The following is a 17,336-nucleotide window of genomic DNA, read 5'->3' on the forward strand; positions in this document are numbered from 1 at the left end:
GTTCCAAAGCAGACCATGATAAATACAGGGAATATATATTCTGAGAGAGAGAGAGAGAGAGAGAGAGAGAGAGAGAGAGAGAGAGAGAGAGAGAGAGAGAGAAGAGAGAAGAGAGAAGAGAGAAGAGAGAGAAGAGAGATTATATGGCCCAACATAAATGTTGTGCTTTTTCCAAGTGTGAGAGCAAATTATATACAATACATCATAACTTTGGGAACATTTCAATAGTTGTATGGGGACAATGGAATGCTTTGAAATTGTACTATCTAAGTTTAAATGAATTACAATTAAATTCCATTTAAATTTTAGATCCACGTTTTCATTAGCCACATGTGGCCAGTGATCACTGTATTGGACAGTGCAGATATAGAACACTTCCACCCTCACAGGAAGTGCTATTGGACACTACTGCTGTAGACTGTGTGGTTGGTATAGGAATAGACTTCCAGGGAAGAGTGCAATCTTGGACCAAATGCCCTACAGTAAATCTTTCCTCAGTTCACCACAATCCTCTCCTTAGCCCTCCTGCATAGGCTTGGGCTGCAGAGGCCCTTCCTTCAGATCTTAACTCCCACATGACTAGCTGTGCGGCTCTAAGCCCCTCTCCTCTCTTGGCCTTGGTGCCTTCCTCTGTGAAATGAGGGAGTTGGGCCAAATGAGATGTTTTTAAAATATATTTTTGTTGATTTCAGAGAGGAAGGGAGAGGGAGAGAGAGCTAGAAGCATCAATGATGAGAGAGAATCACCAATCGCCTGCCACCTGTATGCCTCGTACTGGGGATCGAACCCTCAACCCTGGCATGGTTCTAACCCGGAATCTAACCATGACGGCCTGGTTCATAGGTCGGTGCTCAACCACTGAGCAATACAGGCTGGTTGAGATTTTTTTTTTTTCTTAAGCTTTAAAATTCAGTGATGTAACGAGTCTTTTCTCAGGAGCATTGAGGTCAGGGGTCTTCCTTTGATAAATGACTTGTTTGAAAAACAATGACCTCTTGGCAGAGGTAACAGCAGAACCTCCTTCTTATGACTCAATATTTCCTACTGTGTCTACGCAATTTTATGCTCTTGGAAGTGGCATACTTCTCTTTTAAAAAGGCCTTGTTGCATTCACATGAGTTAGTGACTCACCTGAGGTTGTACAGACTGTGGTTCTGGTGAGAGGAATTCTTGGCAACTAAATTCCCAGCTAGGTTGTGAAGGACAGCCTTTAACTTGTGAGCTGCTCAGGTCCAGTTTGATTTTTCGTCACGGTTTTTCCCCAGAATGGAACCTACAGTCTTCAACCAGCAGCAGCCATAACACCTCTGCTGGCCTTCTGCTTCCTGCCTGCTGTGGTCAGAAGGAAGGCATCTCTCTTCTCAGAAGCATCTTTGTTTAGCAGCTTTAAACGTGTGGGCAAGATGTTGCTAGCTCTGGCTGCTCTGGGTAAAGATTTGTTTCCTACTGACCTGAGGAGGAGGTCATTACGTTGCATAAGAGCCATGACTGACCTTTCTTGCTAAGGTTCTAATGGGGATTTGGGGAGAGAATCTGTCCCTCCTGCAAAATGATGAGTGTAGAGTCCTAGATCCTCAAACTGTCTCTGTCACTGGACTGCTGTGTCTTTGGACAAGACCCCAACCCCCTCTGAGCCTTACCACCCTATAACCCTTCCGTCCATCTAGGTTCAGGAGTTGTAACATATACATACTATGGGTGTTCTTTCAGCTTCCTGTTTCCTATAGAAAAAGAGTATGCACTGAGAGTACAACTGGCTAGTGTTTTTAGAAATAAATAAGCCTAGGACTTGAATAAGAAGAAAGAGAGGGGAATAGCTCTTTCACTTGAGCAGCTTTACTTAACTCTTTCAAAAGCACCAGGACATATTTGCTGTTTTTATTTCAATTAAAACCCATTTAATTAATTTAAAACTTATTAAAATATGGATTTTACATTTTAGAAGTTATTCTAAAAAGAAAGAAAGGTGTGTTGTTTTTGTTTTGTCAAAGCCCTGGTCATCCTTGGTTTACCCTTGATGTTTCTGTGGTGATCCTGTGTGATTTGCTTAGCTTTCTTTCAATTGTGTTCTAATACCATCAATAACGGAAGTTTTCTCTTTCTATTCTCTCTCTCTCTCTCTCTCTCTCTCTCTCTCTCTCTCTCTCTCTCTCGTTCTTTTTTTTATTTCTCTCTCTCGTTCTTTTTTTTTTTATTTTTCTCCCTTTTGCTTCCTCTTTAGCCTAACCTCACTGCCCAGGTCCCCTTCGGAAAAAGGTTGCAGTTTCCAGCTCGTGTGGAAGAGGGAGGGACTGTAGTCCCCCCCATTCCCTCCCTGTCCCTCCCGCCCCGCTGCGGGGAATTGCTACGGTTTTAGTCAGCCGATCTGAGTGTGTGCGGCACGCACACGCGCTCTCAGACACGCCCGTCTGCAGACCTGGTGTGCGCGAGTGTGGCTGCAAGTGCATGCACACGCCAGCACGCCCGTGTGTGCGTGTTCACGTGTGCGTGTGCGCGCGTGTGTGCGTGTTCACGTGTGCGTGTGCGTGTGCGTGTGGTGCGCGCTCACGCGGCGCTCCCCTCCAGCCGCCGGGCTCTCCCCTCCGGCGGCGGGTCCGGCCCCCCGCACCCCCGCTGTTTCCATAGGAACGGCGGCCGCAGCGGCCCCCCTGCAGCGGCTCCGGGGGAGCATGCCCAGTGGAGCCGCTAGTTTGGCTCAGGGCCGGCTTCCCGGGAGCGGCGTGCGGGACCCCGGAGGATTCCCCGCGAGCGGAGCGGAGCCTTTGTGTGCAGGGGAGGAGCGGCGCCGCCGGCCCGCAGCCCCGCCCGGGAGCCCCGGCGGGAACCATGCTAGCGTGCCTGGCCCGGGGGAACTTTCTGGACGTCCTGCAGGAGGGCTTCAACGAGGTAACTGCCCCTCCCACTGCCCAGCTCCCCTCCCCCAGCGCCTCCCGCCTCATCCCGGAACCGGCCCCTCCGCCCTCACCCCCGCGAGGACCCCAGAGCCATCCGCATGCAGGGCCCTAGGTCGGCTTTGGTGGGAAGGTGCCGACCAGACCGTGAGCCCAGAGAAATCACAGGGGCCGCCTGCCTCCAGCCACGCTGGGCATTGCCCTCTCCCGGCGGCCAGCCTGAGCCCAGAGGACAGGACCACAGACCCGGAGGCCGTCTCCTTCCAGAAGAGGCGGTCTCCGCTCTCCCCGGGGATTCTCCCCGAGGAAATTCCCGAGTGTATGGCAGCAGTGCCCACTCCATGTCAGGAGCTAACGGGAGAGCGGGGGAGAGATGGGTGGCATTGCATTGGTAGAAAGTTTGAGCGGGCAGGGTGAGCAGGTAGGTGGTCCATATGAAGTGCCCTCTTCATATTGATAGTTTTTACACCCAGGGTAGTAGATTTCTCCACAACCAAGGGCATGGTTGGCAGAGAAGACGTAAAAGGAAAGAAGGTCTGCGTTTCTGGGCTCAATTCAGGGGAGTCGGTATTTGCTCCCTTCTGTGTGAGAGAGGGGAACCGGGGCCCCCATCTGACAGGCAGTAAAGGAGAGGGCTGGCTAGTCTTTTTCTCTTCACTGTTTTCTCTCAAAATTCTGTTACTTATTACATGTCTCTTTCTTGTGACCTAGAGAATTCTGATTTAGGGTCCTTCCCCCTTGCGATTTGTGCCATGTGTCTTTCATTGCTTCTGAGCCCCACCCTTTGCCTTATCCCAGGCCACAAGGAGACCCCCACAAGGAGACCTAGACTGTCAGTTGTGTCCTGCTTCCTTTCTCCTTTTCTTTTCACCTCTCCCTCTCTTCCTTCTCTTCCTTAAATTTAAGATTTTTTTTTAAACCGGTCTTTAAACAATGAACATATGAGTACCTTCTTTTCTTAAATATGAACATAACAGGCAAGACAGTGCCTTGGCCGTCCCTGCAGTCTTTCCCTGGAGGTAGCTATTCTCATGAATTTGTGTGTAAGATTTTCTTGCTACAGCTGCACCACAGGCTCTTTCCTCAATTCCTGTTTCTAATTAAGAGATTCTGCAGCCTGACCTGTTCCAGAACCTTCTCCAGTCCTGGCCCCTGTGCCCAGCCTTGTTCCTGACACAGAGAGGAAAGTGGCAGAGATGCTGTCCCAACCTCACCCACTTGAGTCAGGATTTTCCTTTGGCTGAGGCTGTTTCTCATTGGAGGGCAGAGTGTGCATCCTGCCTGCACTGCAGGGCTCCTCATCTTTGCACGGGTTCTCTTTGAACACATGTCAGGGGGTTGTTAACAAAGAGCTACAGCCATACGAGCCAGGAAGCCACCTCTTTGAGTGCTTCCAGCATTCCCTGTTCCTTTTCTCTGCCTTTGGCCTCTCCATGGTCTCAAGCGTCTCACATCTAACTATCCACCTATTGTGCAGAAGCCCCCTAGGTCCTCCTCTGGCCTCCCCTTTTTTAAACTCAGTCCCAAATAGCAGGTCTCACTGTCTTATCAGGAGGAGAGAACCAGCACAGAGTCAGCCGTCTTTGCCTTCTCTTTTCCATTTCCTAACATTTCCACCGAAGAGCTTTAGTGTGTCCACAAATGTCCCCTGACCTCCAGGCGTTATAAATCATAAGGGAGAGGGAGAGTGGGAGAGTTTTCTTTTTGTGGCAGTAATGGAGTCTTAATAAAAACAAAACAACAAAAAATAAAAGCAATAGACACAACTTTATTAATCCACCTCTAGAATAATGTAGTAATGCCTCTTTTTTCTGACATTTGATTTTTCTGTCTATACTAGGGGTATCGAACTCAATCAGAGAAGTGGCCAAAATCTAAAATCCATTCTAAATCGCGGGCCGAATGGTTTACTGAACAGTCATAAACTGACAATGTCATAAACTGATAGCGGAGTGCAGTGATGACAGCGCGGTGCAGGCCACATTGCAAGGCCTGGCGGGCTGGATTTGGCCCGCGGGCCTTGTGGTTGACACATGTGGTCTATACTGTAAACTTCCCATCTACAGGCTAATGTATAATTTATTCCCTTCTATTAATGGATTTGAACTCTGATAGCCAATCAGTGTTTTGGTTTCGCTGAGCAATTGACATAATCTAAATAATATTAATAGTAGCATATTAAATATCAGATGTCCCTTAAAGTTTAAATAATTATTTTACACACATAATAAATTACATTGAATAATTCTTTTCACATACTGTATCACATTTAGTGCTACTGAATAATGCTATGATTAGTTATTTCAGAGATGACGGGGCCCTAATTGACCTATTCCAGCCTCTAGGATTGCTTAATAGATCCAAGTATATTCAATCTCTTTAGTTAGAGTCATGTGATAAGGATATAGATAGGGACTTAAGGGCCAGTGTCAGAATACACTTCAGTCCCTTTGAGAAACTCCTTTTACTGAGGCTAAGAATATCACACGTATCCAGTCATCTCTGGGGAATGACCCAGGCATATCTGAAGCTATTCTTCATCACCCAGATGCTTTTAAGGTCTGTGTGGTTAGGGCCGTGACGTCATTCTCTGTGGCAGAGAAAACTGCCACAGGAAATGAAGTGTGCCCTGATTGATTAATTATTGGGGAACCATGCAGCAGAGAGAAACCCATCCTTTGAACCAAGGCTTTCCTCTTCCCACTCTCAGCCTCTGTTCTAAACCATATGCCACTATGCATAACTGTGCATGGCAGAATTTTCTTCTATTATGTTCCCTGACTAACCCTGGTCTCAACACACCTGACAGATTACTCACAGAATTGATTCATGTCAATGCAGTCCTTTTTACTGGCATAGTTAGCCTGCATTGTGAATTATCCACAACTTTTGGCTGCAGCCACATTCTGTAGCTCACCTGGCTGTCATCTCCAGCTCCTATGTTTTGGGCCTGCGCTTTGTATCATTTGTCCTCATTCTGATCTGCCTCAAAGCTATTTATTTGTTTTCTCTGCCACTTGGTATTGAGATCATATAAACATTATCTTTGGTTAACGTGCCAAGTGTTTTTTCTGCAAGTGTTTTTCTAGGAGCTAGACTTTCTTTAAAAAGTACGTTAGTGCATGTGTTGGAAGATTTGGGGAGATCAAAGACTATAATATAGTCTGGCAAGTAAGTGTTCATTCATTCCACTATTTAATTCAGTTACTGGATGGAGAAATGGATAAAATAATAGAAAAACAACTAGTGCCTGCTTCCAAGGAATTAATAGGAAGAGATTTATGGGTGTACTAAAAGAACCATACCAGGATGCTTAATGTGATCTGTACCATAAAAGAGGTAGTGTTTATGGGATATTATACATATATCTTCTACTTAATAACACCATGAAAAGTACAAAATATTCACCAACTGACCTGCTCCATGAGACCAGACTTTTCTTCCGCTAATCTGGAAAACATGCATGCAAGTACTCACTTCCAGACAGTCACTGAATGACTGTTTACCGGGCACCGTGCCAGGTTCTGGAAACAGACGTAAAAGAAAACATAGTCTGTGCCCTGGTGGAGCTCACCGGGCAAGGAAAATAAAGTCAGTGGCCTGAGTGTCAAACTTGGGAAATGGTGGTGAGGTAGAAATCCTGCTTGTCGGGCAGTGAACCTGAGCCTGGCTGGAGTATGAATGGCCCCAGGGACTGAAAGTTGTTTAAATGATTCGTTAAAATATTGGTCAACAGGAAATCAGGTGTCCGAGCCTTAACCTCTTAAGCACATGACCCACCAATTCTTCTCCACGTAGAAAAGTAGAAATTTAAATCTCACATAGAGACCCATCTGCTTGGTAGCCCCTGAGAAACACAGGGGGAGCCTTTGGCGCCATTCCCACACGGGGACACAGGGCCAGTGAAGAAAAGGATTGGCATGTGGAGCAGCTGCAGCCGCCATCTCTCCTGAGTGCCTCCCGCCTTCCGCAACCTGGGGCCAAGCCGCGGCGGTCAGACGGCTCCACAATGACCTCCTCTGTGCTCTGCTGTAGAAATTAAAGGCCAGTTAAGTCTTTAAGGAAACAAAGCACCACACTCCCCAACCTTCTTTTTTCTCTCTCCTGACTGATTTCTCCACTCCTCACCCAAGCTCATTGGCTTGATTCCCGCAGGAGTCAATGCCAGCTAAACAGATGCTCCGTGGCAGCGAGCTCTCAGGCCGCGTTATGTTCCTCATGGTGAGTGATGGGCTGGCCAGGCCTGCGGAGCAGTGATAGGGCACCGTTTGCCAGGTGCCACTTTCCCAGGACTCGCCCTGTTGTAGAGGCTGAAAGGACTGGAACTTTCCTGAACCCAGGCCCTAGTTAAGTGGTCATGGACGTAGCATTCAGTGGTCATGTTATTAGTGGAAGTGGAGTTCTTGGGGTGCCTCAGGGAAAAGAATTTCCCCATTGGAGCATGGGATTTTGTGGAAAGCTTTATTGATGATGTAAAAGTAAGGGTTTGGGTGAGGATTAAAAAAAAAAAAATGCTAGCCGGTTTGGCTCAGTGAATAAAAGTAAGGGGGTTTCCCTCCAAAGTCCCATCTCTGTGTCCTGCCATGGAAAAAGTCCAATCTGGTCTTCAGCAGGGCTAGGATCAAGGCCACTGCCCAGACTTTCTGTCCCATATTAAGTTACAGTCCAGCCTGACCGGTTTGGCTCGGTGGTCAGAGCGTTGGCCGGCAGACTGAAGGGTCGCGGGTTCAGTTCTGGTCAAGGGCATGTGCCACAGTTGCAGGCTCAATCTGCTTGTGCAGGAGGAAACCAAAGGAAAAAAATATCCTCAGGTAAGGATTAACAACAACAACAACAACAACAACAACAAAATTACAGTGCAGTCCAGCATCTGACTAGCCTAGCTTGTCTTCCCAGCTGCAGTTCATCGCATGTGGGGTCCACAGGGACATGGACCATGCAGCTGCTTACGGCCATATGGTAGGTTAGCACACAGGCAAATGCTGGTCACAGAGCAAGTGAGAAACAGGAGTGCAAGAGCAAGAGAGCACAAGGCAACTCTCTTTGGAGATTTTAATCTTCTAGGATTTCATGGGTTCCCATTAGGGTCCACCCTCCTAGCCAATGATCTTTTTCCCAGGCTAGACTGACAGGCAAGCACCTTTCCTATGTCACCCCAACTTAACTGCGCATGTGCCCATCTCCCCCTTTGTTCGATCCCTTCCCCCAGTGATCTGCAGGGGAGAATGGAGCTGTAGCTTCCTGGTGAGGCTGCACAGATGACTGTGCTTATAATGTCTGCCCCCCCCCCTGCTCTCTTTCTATTATTAATATTAATAAACTAGCTGATATGATAATCATATATATTAGGAAGGTGGGGAACCAATCCCAAAGGCCCTAAGAGTGGGCTCCATGCCCTGTTTTTAGTAAAGGACACTCATAGATTATACAGTGATACCTCATTTCATTCATTCATTCATTCATTCATTCATTCATTCATATGCATTTATTGAACACTTACAACATACTAGAGGCCTGGTGCATGAAATTTGTACATGGGCGGGAGGGGTGTCCCCTCAGCCCGGCCTGCAACCTCTCCAATCTGAGACCCCTTGGGAAAGTCCGGCTGCCAGTTTATGCCCAATTCTGCTCACCTGCCTACCTTGCCTGATCTCCCCTAACTACTCTGCCTGCCTGATGCCCCTAACTGCTCCCCTGCTTGCCTGATTGCCCCTAACCACCTTTGCCTCAGCCCCCACCACTGTAGCTTTGTCTGGAGGGATGTCTGGTCTAATTAGCGTATTACCCTTTTATTAGTATAGATACTTAGGAAGAAGAGTATTTATGGAACTCATAACTAATGGAAATTTAAAAATAAGGTAAGGAGATGAAATCTTCCAGAAAGTTTTTAGGTTTTTACATTCTGGTATATTATTCTTTGACTACTGGGCTGAACACAGAGAGCCCTAACCATGAAGAGAAGAAGAAATCTAAAATTTTTACTTGTAAGCTTTATTTTTACCTAATTAGCTACCAAGTTCAATGAATTAGTAGCCTTTCCTGGTTCAGTAAGACCTGGAGGAATTAATAAAAGAAACACTATATTATTGTACATTCTTTTCCTGGCAGAATTTAGACCAGTAATAACTCAAGGCTTTCAAACCTCCTGCCTTCCTCTCAGTGTATCAGCAACACCCCACCCCATCTCCTCAGCTTCTGCTGCTGGAGGGTGTCAGGTATCTGGTTTCACTGTAAAACTGATTTCCTTCCTGAGCCACTCAGGCCTCCTGCACCTCCAGCGCGCTGCAGGAGACCCCTGCTTTTCTTTCCTGCTTGCCGGCAGGAAGCCATAGAGCCTACTTCCTGAATGTTTCTGCCCTAGGGATGGAAAGTCCCACAGGCTTTCCTGGAAAAGCCCAATCAGTGCTTTTGCAACTCCAACCAAACAAGTTCCCTATAGGAATTCTCTTTGACCTTGCGGCTTAGAGGAGATAGAAAGCAGAGGCTGGGTTTACTAACTTATTTCGAAGGAAGGACAGGTCCCAAAGAAAACCAGGTACATTGGCGACTGGAAAGCTTTCAAGGTCAAGATTTCCTGCACAAATTAAGATGGTAGGCAGAACTGTGTTTATTGGGAGAGTCTAAATTCATATTGCAGGGTTCCTTGGAGTGTCTGGGAGGAAGCTGATGGAGAGTATGGGGTTGCTCCTCACCACACCAGCTGCTCAGAGCTTTAGAGTGGTTCAGTCTTGTCAAGCCAAAATCCTGCTCACACAGATTTGACTGTTGCTGTGCCTACTTTTCTTTTCCCTGAGACCTGACTCAGAGGGTTGTCATAAAAGCTCTCTGCCTTTCTAGACTTCTAGATGCTCAGGCATCCTTCTAGCTTCCACGGAACAAGTTTCAGATGTTAATTCTGAATGAAGATTAGTTCTTTGTGGTCACAGACATAGTCTATCTGATTGTCTTCCTTTTTTTGTCAAATGATCTTTAACTGAAATATTTTCCTTTGTAGTTCTTAACTAGCCCAGCATTCCACTGCACCGGTGTTGATGTCACCTATGATATCATGAGGGTGATAGCTGTCAGCATTGCAGCCAGCAGACTGGGCATTCTTCAGGATCTTTTTTAAATGTTTTCAGAGAGTTCCCTAGCTAAAGATTGGTGCTGCATCTGCTGGGCAATGTTGATAATCTCATCAAGAGTGATATTTACACTGTGCTTAATGGGTGTTTTTTGTTTTTTTGGTTTTTTTTGTTTTGCTTCTTTCTGTCTCTTGGTGGTTCTTTGAGGGCTTTGGTGATGAAGGCAAAGGCAGAAGGTAAGTACTACCTCAGTTTGGGCCAATCTGTTCTGAATGGTCCGTTTTACTGTGATTCCCAGTAATAAAATCACAGTAAAACGGACCATTCAGAACAGATTTCTCTATTTCATCCCAGTAATAGATGAAATAGAGAAGGTAGCCGGAGATCGGGATGGCAGGACACAGGCTTTATTGGAGGGAAGAGTACCCCTGCCAGCTGCTTCCAGAGAGAGGGGCGGAAGATGGCGAGAGCCGGGGTACAAGCACCTTTAAGGATAGGGGATGGGGCTTAGGGCACTCAGCACACGCTGATTGGTGATTAGGGACCTAGGGACTTAGGAATGGGGGCTTAGGGTATTTGGCAGGTGCTGACTGGTGGTTCAGAGCTCAGGAATGTCTGGCCACAGGTGGGGTTTACATCTGTCCATCAACTGGAGGGAGGATCTGTCACTCAGATCCTTCCACTCCCTAGTTGCTTTGGTGATGTCATCACCAACCTTTTTTTTTTTAATTTTTAAAAATTGATTTTAGAGGGAGAGGGGGAGGGAGACAGATAGAAACATCGGTGAGAGAGAAACATCATTGATTGGCTGCCTCCTACATACCCCCTAGTAGGGATGAAGCCCGAAACCCAGGCATGTGCCCTGACCAGGAATTGAATTGTGACCTCCTGGTTCAGAGGTCGACACTCAATCACTGAGCCAAACACACCGGGATCATCATCAATCTTTTTAGGAGACAGACCCAGGGGTCCAATCTTGAGGGTAAGGCAGATGTGGCACCAACTTCTTCGCCAGTGCTTCTCAGGTATATGACTTTGGTTTCATTGGGGTCAGACTTTGGCAGCATGGTGGAGGTGGCTGGTTTGGACGAACCCAGATTTGGGATGACTGAAAAAAGTTGTACCTTGCCAAGAGCTGAAAGTATCTTGCTTTTCTTATTAGTTTGGTTGCAAGTGCCAAGAACCCAGAGATAGCCGAGATAGAAAATGGAATCTACTGACTCATGGAACCCAAGGAAAGGCTAAAAAACTAAATCATGGAATGGGCAAGGATGGAGCCATCTCAATGAAAATCAAGAACTCAACACTGCCAGGATCTCTCCCTCTGCTTTTTGCCTCTTATCTCGGTTCTTTCTGTGGGTGGCTTTATTCACTTTCACTACAGATGTGAATATCATGCCTATAGCAGCATCTAAGTTTTATATCTTATAACTTTGTGAAAGAGAGACTGGGAGAAACAGAAAGAAGAGTTCTGGGGCAGGGGACTGATTCTCTTCCTAAATTTGAGACCAAAAAAAGTCCAGAGACTTAATAGGCTTGACCAGTCAACTTAGCTGGATCAGTCAACTGTGGCTTGTGGAAAGAGTGATATAATGCCAGGCCAGTCCTGGGGCCCATCACTGAGTATGTAAAGGGTCATGTTTCTACAGAGGGGGGAATCATTGTGAGCTGGACTGCTATCTCAAGAGCTGTTAGTTACACCTGCAGCCTCCCCCACCTTCTCTGGGCCTGATTGGAAACTGATTATAGTCCTATGAAGCTTCTCCATAATGTTCACGGTATACTTCTTAATATTTGGGATATCTTTATTTTGCTAAATCCATTTTGTCTTCACTGAATAATTGACTTGTAAAATTATAGTGCTAGAAATAAGCAAAATTCAGTGATTTCTTTTTCCTCAGCTGATGCAAGAACCCCTTAAGAGGTTACTTCACATGGCTTGTAGGGTGTGGAAGGTAAAGGGGACTAGGCTAGCCCTGGCCAGTTTGGCTCAGTGGATAAAGCGTCAGCTTGTGGACTGACGTTCGATTCAGGTCAAGGGCACATGCCCAGATTGTGGGCTCAACTCCCAGTAGGGGGCGTGAAAGAGGCAGCCAATCAATGATTCTTATCATTGATATTTTTGTCTCCCTCTCCCTTCCTCTCTGAAATCAATTTTATTTTTTTATTTATTTATTTTTTTATTGATTTTGTACAGAGAGGAAGGGAGAGAGATAGAGAGTTAGAAACATCGATGAGAGAGAGTCATCGATCAGCTGCCTCTTGCACACCCCCTACTGGGGATATGCCCGCAACCAAGCTACATGCCCTTGACCGGAATCGAACCCGGGACCCTTCAGTCCCCAAGCCAACGCTCTATCCATTGAGCCAAACCGGTCCCGGCTGAAATCAATTTTAAAAAAGGAAGGGGGGGGCACCTAGGCTCTGAATTCGCTACCCTCATGCTAAAATCACTGCTTTCCCCTATTTTGCATGTGTGGCTTTCACACAAGTTATAATTTGAGAAAAGATTCTGAGGGGGGGGAAAAAGAGACAAAGAGGAAAAAGACGTACTGGTTCAACCACCAGAGAGTAACAGACTCTTGCAAGAAGCATATGTATTTCATCTGCTGACAGAAGTAGCTCTATTAAAATTTAAAACCAACTTTTTTAGAGGAGAATCCAAGATGGCTGCACAGGTAAACACCTAGCCTCAGCCGCACACAACAATTTCAATAAAATACAACTAAAATATAAAATGGACATTACCCAGAACTACAGGAAAGTCGACTGACTGGAAATTCTACAGTGAGAAGCAAGGAGAACACCAGAAGGAAGAGTGGAGGAGCTGTAAAAGCCTAAGGTACGGAGACACGCAGCACACTCAGAGAGGATGGAATTGGAGAGGAGGGGCGGCTGAGTGTCTGGCTGGCGTTCCCTAGCAGGAAGGAGATAAAAGTTCCGGACTGTGCTGAACCCCAGACCCGACAACGCTGAACCCCAGTTCTAGGCCAGACCCTGGGGACCCAGGTTCAAACAGAGGGAGCCAGGGCTGTGAAGCAGAATCCCAGGGGAGCGGTGAAAGACAGAGCTTCTGGAGGCGCACACATTGCGCACAGAGGACGGACGATTGGGCTGTGAAGCAGAATCCCAGGGGAGCGGTGAAAGACAGAGCTTCTGGAGGCGCACACATTGCGCACAGAGGACGGACGATTGGCTGTGCCGCGGGATTGCCCTGGAAGGAGACAAAAGCTCCAGACTGCTCTGAACGCCACCTCCAACTCAACTTGCAACTGATCTGAACCCCAGTTCCGGGCTCATTGGTGGAGAGCCTAGACTGTTTGGTAGCAGGCGAAAATCAAGGGCACCTTTCTCTCAGGGGTGCTTGCAACGAGTACTGAAGGACCCTGGGGAATACTGAGACTCAGGAGCCACATAGGGCGGGGCTGACGGAAGCCAAGGCTGTACGCTCCACCCTGAAACCCCACCCCATCCAAGCAGAACACAGAGACTTTTAAGGCTACCAACTCAGGGAAGCTGCGAAAATGCCGAGAAAAGAAAACAGGTCACAAACGAAAGAAATGGAGGGCAAAAAGTGACTAGATATAGAGTTCAAATCTACGCTTATAAGGTTTTTCAAGAATTTCCTAGAAAAGGTCTATAAGACCTATGAGGATATGAAAAGGGATCAACTAGAATTAATAAGGAATCAACAAGAAATAATAAGGGATCAACAAGAAATAAAGAATACATTGTCTGAAATAAAAAATATTATACAGAGTCCTAAAAACAGAATGGAAGATCGCAAGAATCAAGTCAAAGATTTGGAACATAAAGAGCCAGAAGACACTCCTCCGCTGAAGCAAGAAGGCAAGAGAATCCAGAAAATTGAAGATAATGTAAGAAACCTCTGGGACAGCCGGCACCGGTTTGGCTCAGTGGATAGAGCGTCGGCCTGCGGACTGAAGGGTCTCGGGTTCGATTCCGGGCAAGGGCATGTGCCTTGGTTGCGGGCACGTCCCCAGTGGGGAGTGTGCAAGAGGCAGCTAGTCGATGATTCTCTTTCATCGATGTTTCTGGCTCTCTATCCTTCTCTCTTCCTCTCTGTGAAAAATCAATAAAATATATTTAAAAAAAAAGAAAGAAAGAAAGAAACCTCTGGGACAACTTCAAGTGAACCAACATCAGAATTATGGGGGTCCCAGAAGATGAGAGAGAGCAAGATATTGAAAACATATTGAAAGAAATAGCGACAGAAAACTTCCCCCACCTGGTGAAATAATTAGACTTACAAGTCCAGGAAGTGCACAGAACTCCAAACAAAAGGAATCCAAAGAAGACCACACCAAGACAAATCATAATTAAAATTCCAAGAGCAAAAGACAAAGAGAATATTAAAAGCAGCAAGGGCAAAGCAGGTAGTTACCTATAAAGGAGCACCTATACGATTGTCAGCTGATTTCTCAACAGAAACCATGCAGGCCAGACGGAAATGGCAAGAAATATTCAAGGTGATGAATAGTAAGAACCTACAGCCAAAGATAATCTACCCAGCAAAGCTATCACTAAGAATGGAAGGCCAGATAAAGAGTTTCACTAATAAAAAAAAAAGCTAAAGGAGCTCATCACCACCAAACCAGAATTATATGAATTGCTGAAGGGGGTTCTTTCGGAAGAGAAAGTAAATAAAGATAAAAATTATGAACAACAAATATGTAGCTATCAACAAATGAATCTAAAAACCAAGGAAATTTTTTTAAAAATCTGATGAACAATATTAACTGTTGAATATAATAGAATCAGAGGTATGGAAGGGGAGTGAACTGATGATTCTTGGGGAAAAGGGGAGAGGGGGATGTGGAAAGAGACTGAACATAAACTGTGCACCTATGGATGAGGACAATGGGGGGTGGGGAAAGGGCAGAGGGTGGGGTGGGAACCTGGTGGAGGAGAGCAATGAAGGTGGGGTGGAAGAGGAACATTTGTAATAATACGAACAATAAAAATTTATTTAAGCCGAAACCGGTTTGGCTCAGTGGTGGAGCGTCGGTCTGGGGACTGAAAGGTCCCAGGTTCGATTCCGGTCAAGGGCATGTACGTTGGTTGCGGGCACATCCCCAGTAGGGGGTGTGCAAGAGGCAGCTAGTCGATGTTTCTCTCTCATCGACATTTCTAGCTCTCTATCTCTCTCCCTTCCTCTCTGTAAAAAATCAATAAAATATATTTTTTAAAAAAAATTTATTTAAAAAAAAATTTTAAATCAGCACCTAGGCCTTCACTTCAGGCCTCTTTTAAGATAACATCTTTGGGGGAAGTCAATGGTGTGACTGATCCTCATGAGTGTCTACTTTGTTGTTCAAATCAGTTTTTTCAGAGCCAGCAGTAGGCATTTACAGTTTAACAAGAACAGGGTCTTGGCCTGCCTCTTGGAGACTGATAGATCCTCCCTTCCTCCAGTTGATGGACAGATGTAAACCCCACCTGTGGCCAGACATTCCTGAGCTCTGAACCACTAGTCAGCACCTTCCAAATACCCTAAGCCCCATTCCTAAGTCTGTAGGTCCCTAATCACCAATCAGCCTGTGCTGAGTGCCCTAAGCCCCATCCCCTATCCTTAAAGGTGCTTGTACCCCAGCCCTCACTCTCTTCCACCCCTCTCTCTGGAAGCAGCTGGCAGGGGTACTCTTCCCTCCAATGAAGCCTGTGTGTGTCCTGCCATCCCTATCTCCGGCTACCTTCTCTATTTCATCTATCAGAGACCAATACAGATAACTTCCTGTCAAAGAGAAGATGCACTGAGACTTGGTTTAGTGGTTGGCCCCCAGTTTTGACTTAAAAAGCAAAGGCCTAAAGCCATTGTAACCCTCAACCTGTGGATAAGAAGAAGCTCACTCAGCTGTGAATCTGTGATCTTTCTGTTAGATGCTGTTCAATAGGTCTCTGCAGCATGCAGACATGGTAGTGACATGACAGAGAACAATTCAATTAAAATGTTTTGTCTGTGATTTCTTTTTAAATTTTTTGTATTGATTTCAGAGAGGAAGGGAGAGAGAGAGAGAGAGAGAGAGAGAGAGAGAGAGAGAGAGAGAGAGAGAGAGAGAGAGAAAGAGAAAGAAACAATGTTGAGAGAGAATCATTCATCAGCTGCCATCTGCATGCCCCACTGGGGATCTGGCTCACAACACAGGCATGTGCCCTGACTGGATTTGAACCGTGACTTCCTGGTTCATAGGTCAACATTCAACTACTGAGCCATGGATGTGAGGGCGATCTGGCTGCGACATCTGTCACCCCATTGATCGCCAGGGTTGATTCGGCTGATCTGGCTGGCTAGGCGGGTGTCCCCCTCCTCCCTCACCGATCCATGTGCATCCCTCCCGAAGCTGCGCGCTCGGTCGAAGAGGACGACTTTCCCCCAAGAGGAGAGGACCGGTCTTCGGTCAAGGGTATACGAGTAGCTGCGCTCCCCTGCTAGAACCTCCAAACAAGCTCTCAACTACTGAGCCATGTTGGCTGGGTGTCATTGAAGGCACACTTATCAGTCTTTTAAGTTGTATGACTCTGGGCAGAATAGTAAATAACCTCAGCTACCACTTACCTTCAGGATCCATGATGAAGACAGTCAAGCCTCCCAGTTCCTTACCATCCCCATGGCAATGATTGTCCTTCTCTGTGCTGCTACCAAAATGCCACAAGTGAAGCTGTATCCTGGAACTTAATGCACAAAATTGCTCTGCCCTTGAAATCTTTGTTTTCTTTTGTTAATCCTCCTCTGAGAATACTTCCCTTCTCCCTCTCCTCCCCATTTATTTTTAGAGTGGAAGGGAGGGAGAGAGACAGAGAAACATCAGTGTGAAAGAGATACATCGATTGGTTGCCTCCCACACATGCCTGCAACCAAGGTACATGCCCTTGACTGGAATCAAACTTGGGACCCTTCAGTCTGCAAGCCTATGCTCTAACCAATGAGCAAACAGGCTAATGCTGCCCTTGAAATCTTGAACTCTGAAAGTCTACTCTCTGTTTAACACCCCAATTTCCACACTCCTCCATTCCATTAAACTTACATTGAGGAGCATCAAGTTCTCTGTCCTCTCAGTTTATCAGCTGTCCTTAACTTCTATTCGGTGCAGATTCCACAATCAGTCACTTCAAATGCACTCTCACCACCATCCTCACTTCCTGGTGATCGCTGTATTTCCTCTGACTAATTCCAGTCCTAGGTTAGCCCTTATTGGTTTCCTCCTCTCATCCCCAGACCTGCTGCGCACTTCTAGAGGAAATCACAGCTTTGCTGATTGATTCCATAACACAGTTATGATTTCCAGGCCTATTGAGTGCTTGGTGCTATCATTGTTCTTTCCATCTCCCACAGGGGTCCTTTCTGGAAGCCTCCTCCATT

At 46.4% G+C, this 17,336-nt stretch overlaps 1 protein-coding gene across 11 annotated transcripts in view; it reads left to right on the plus strand.

Annotated features, from left to right (window-relative positions):
• Positions 1–17,336, plus strand: part of DIXDC1 (DIX domain containing 1) — an 82,759-nt gene that overhangs the window by 6,423 nt on the left and 59,000 nt on the right. For 4 of the 11 annotated variants that reach the window (XM_084893887.1, XM_084893892.1, XM_084893884.1 and 1 more), the window contains exon 1: positions 2,479–2,886. The exons of 2 other annotated variants lie outside the window; for them this stretch is intronic. In XM_084893887.1, coding sequence (XP_084750013.1) covers positions 2,827–2,886 — 60 coding nt within the window. In that variant the 5' untranslated portion in view covers positions 2,479–2,826. Of the gene's footprint in view, positions 1–2,478; positions 2,887–17,336 lie in introns of those variants that run through there. 5 more of the 11 variants (XM_084893893.1, XM_084893890.1, XM_084893891.1 and 2 more) reach the window with 5 other exon arrangements.

The sequence above is a fragment of the Pipistrellus hanaki genome (genome assembly GCF_964339955.1).
Source record: "Pipistrellus hanaki genome assembly, chromosome: 9".
Taxonomy (NCBI): domain Eukaryota; kingdom Metazoa; phylum Chordata; class Mammalia; order Chiroptera; family Vespertilionidae; genus Pipistrellus; species Pipistrellus hanaki.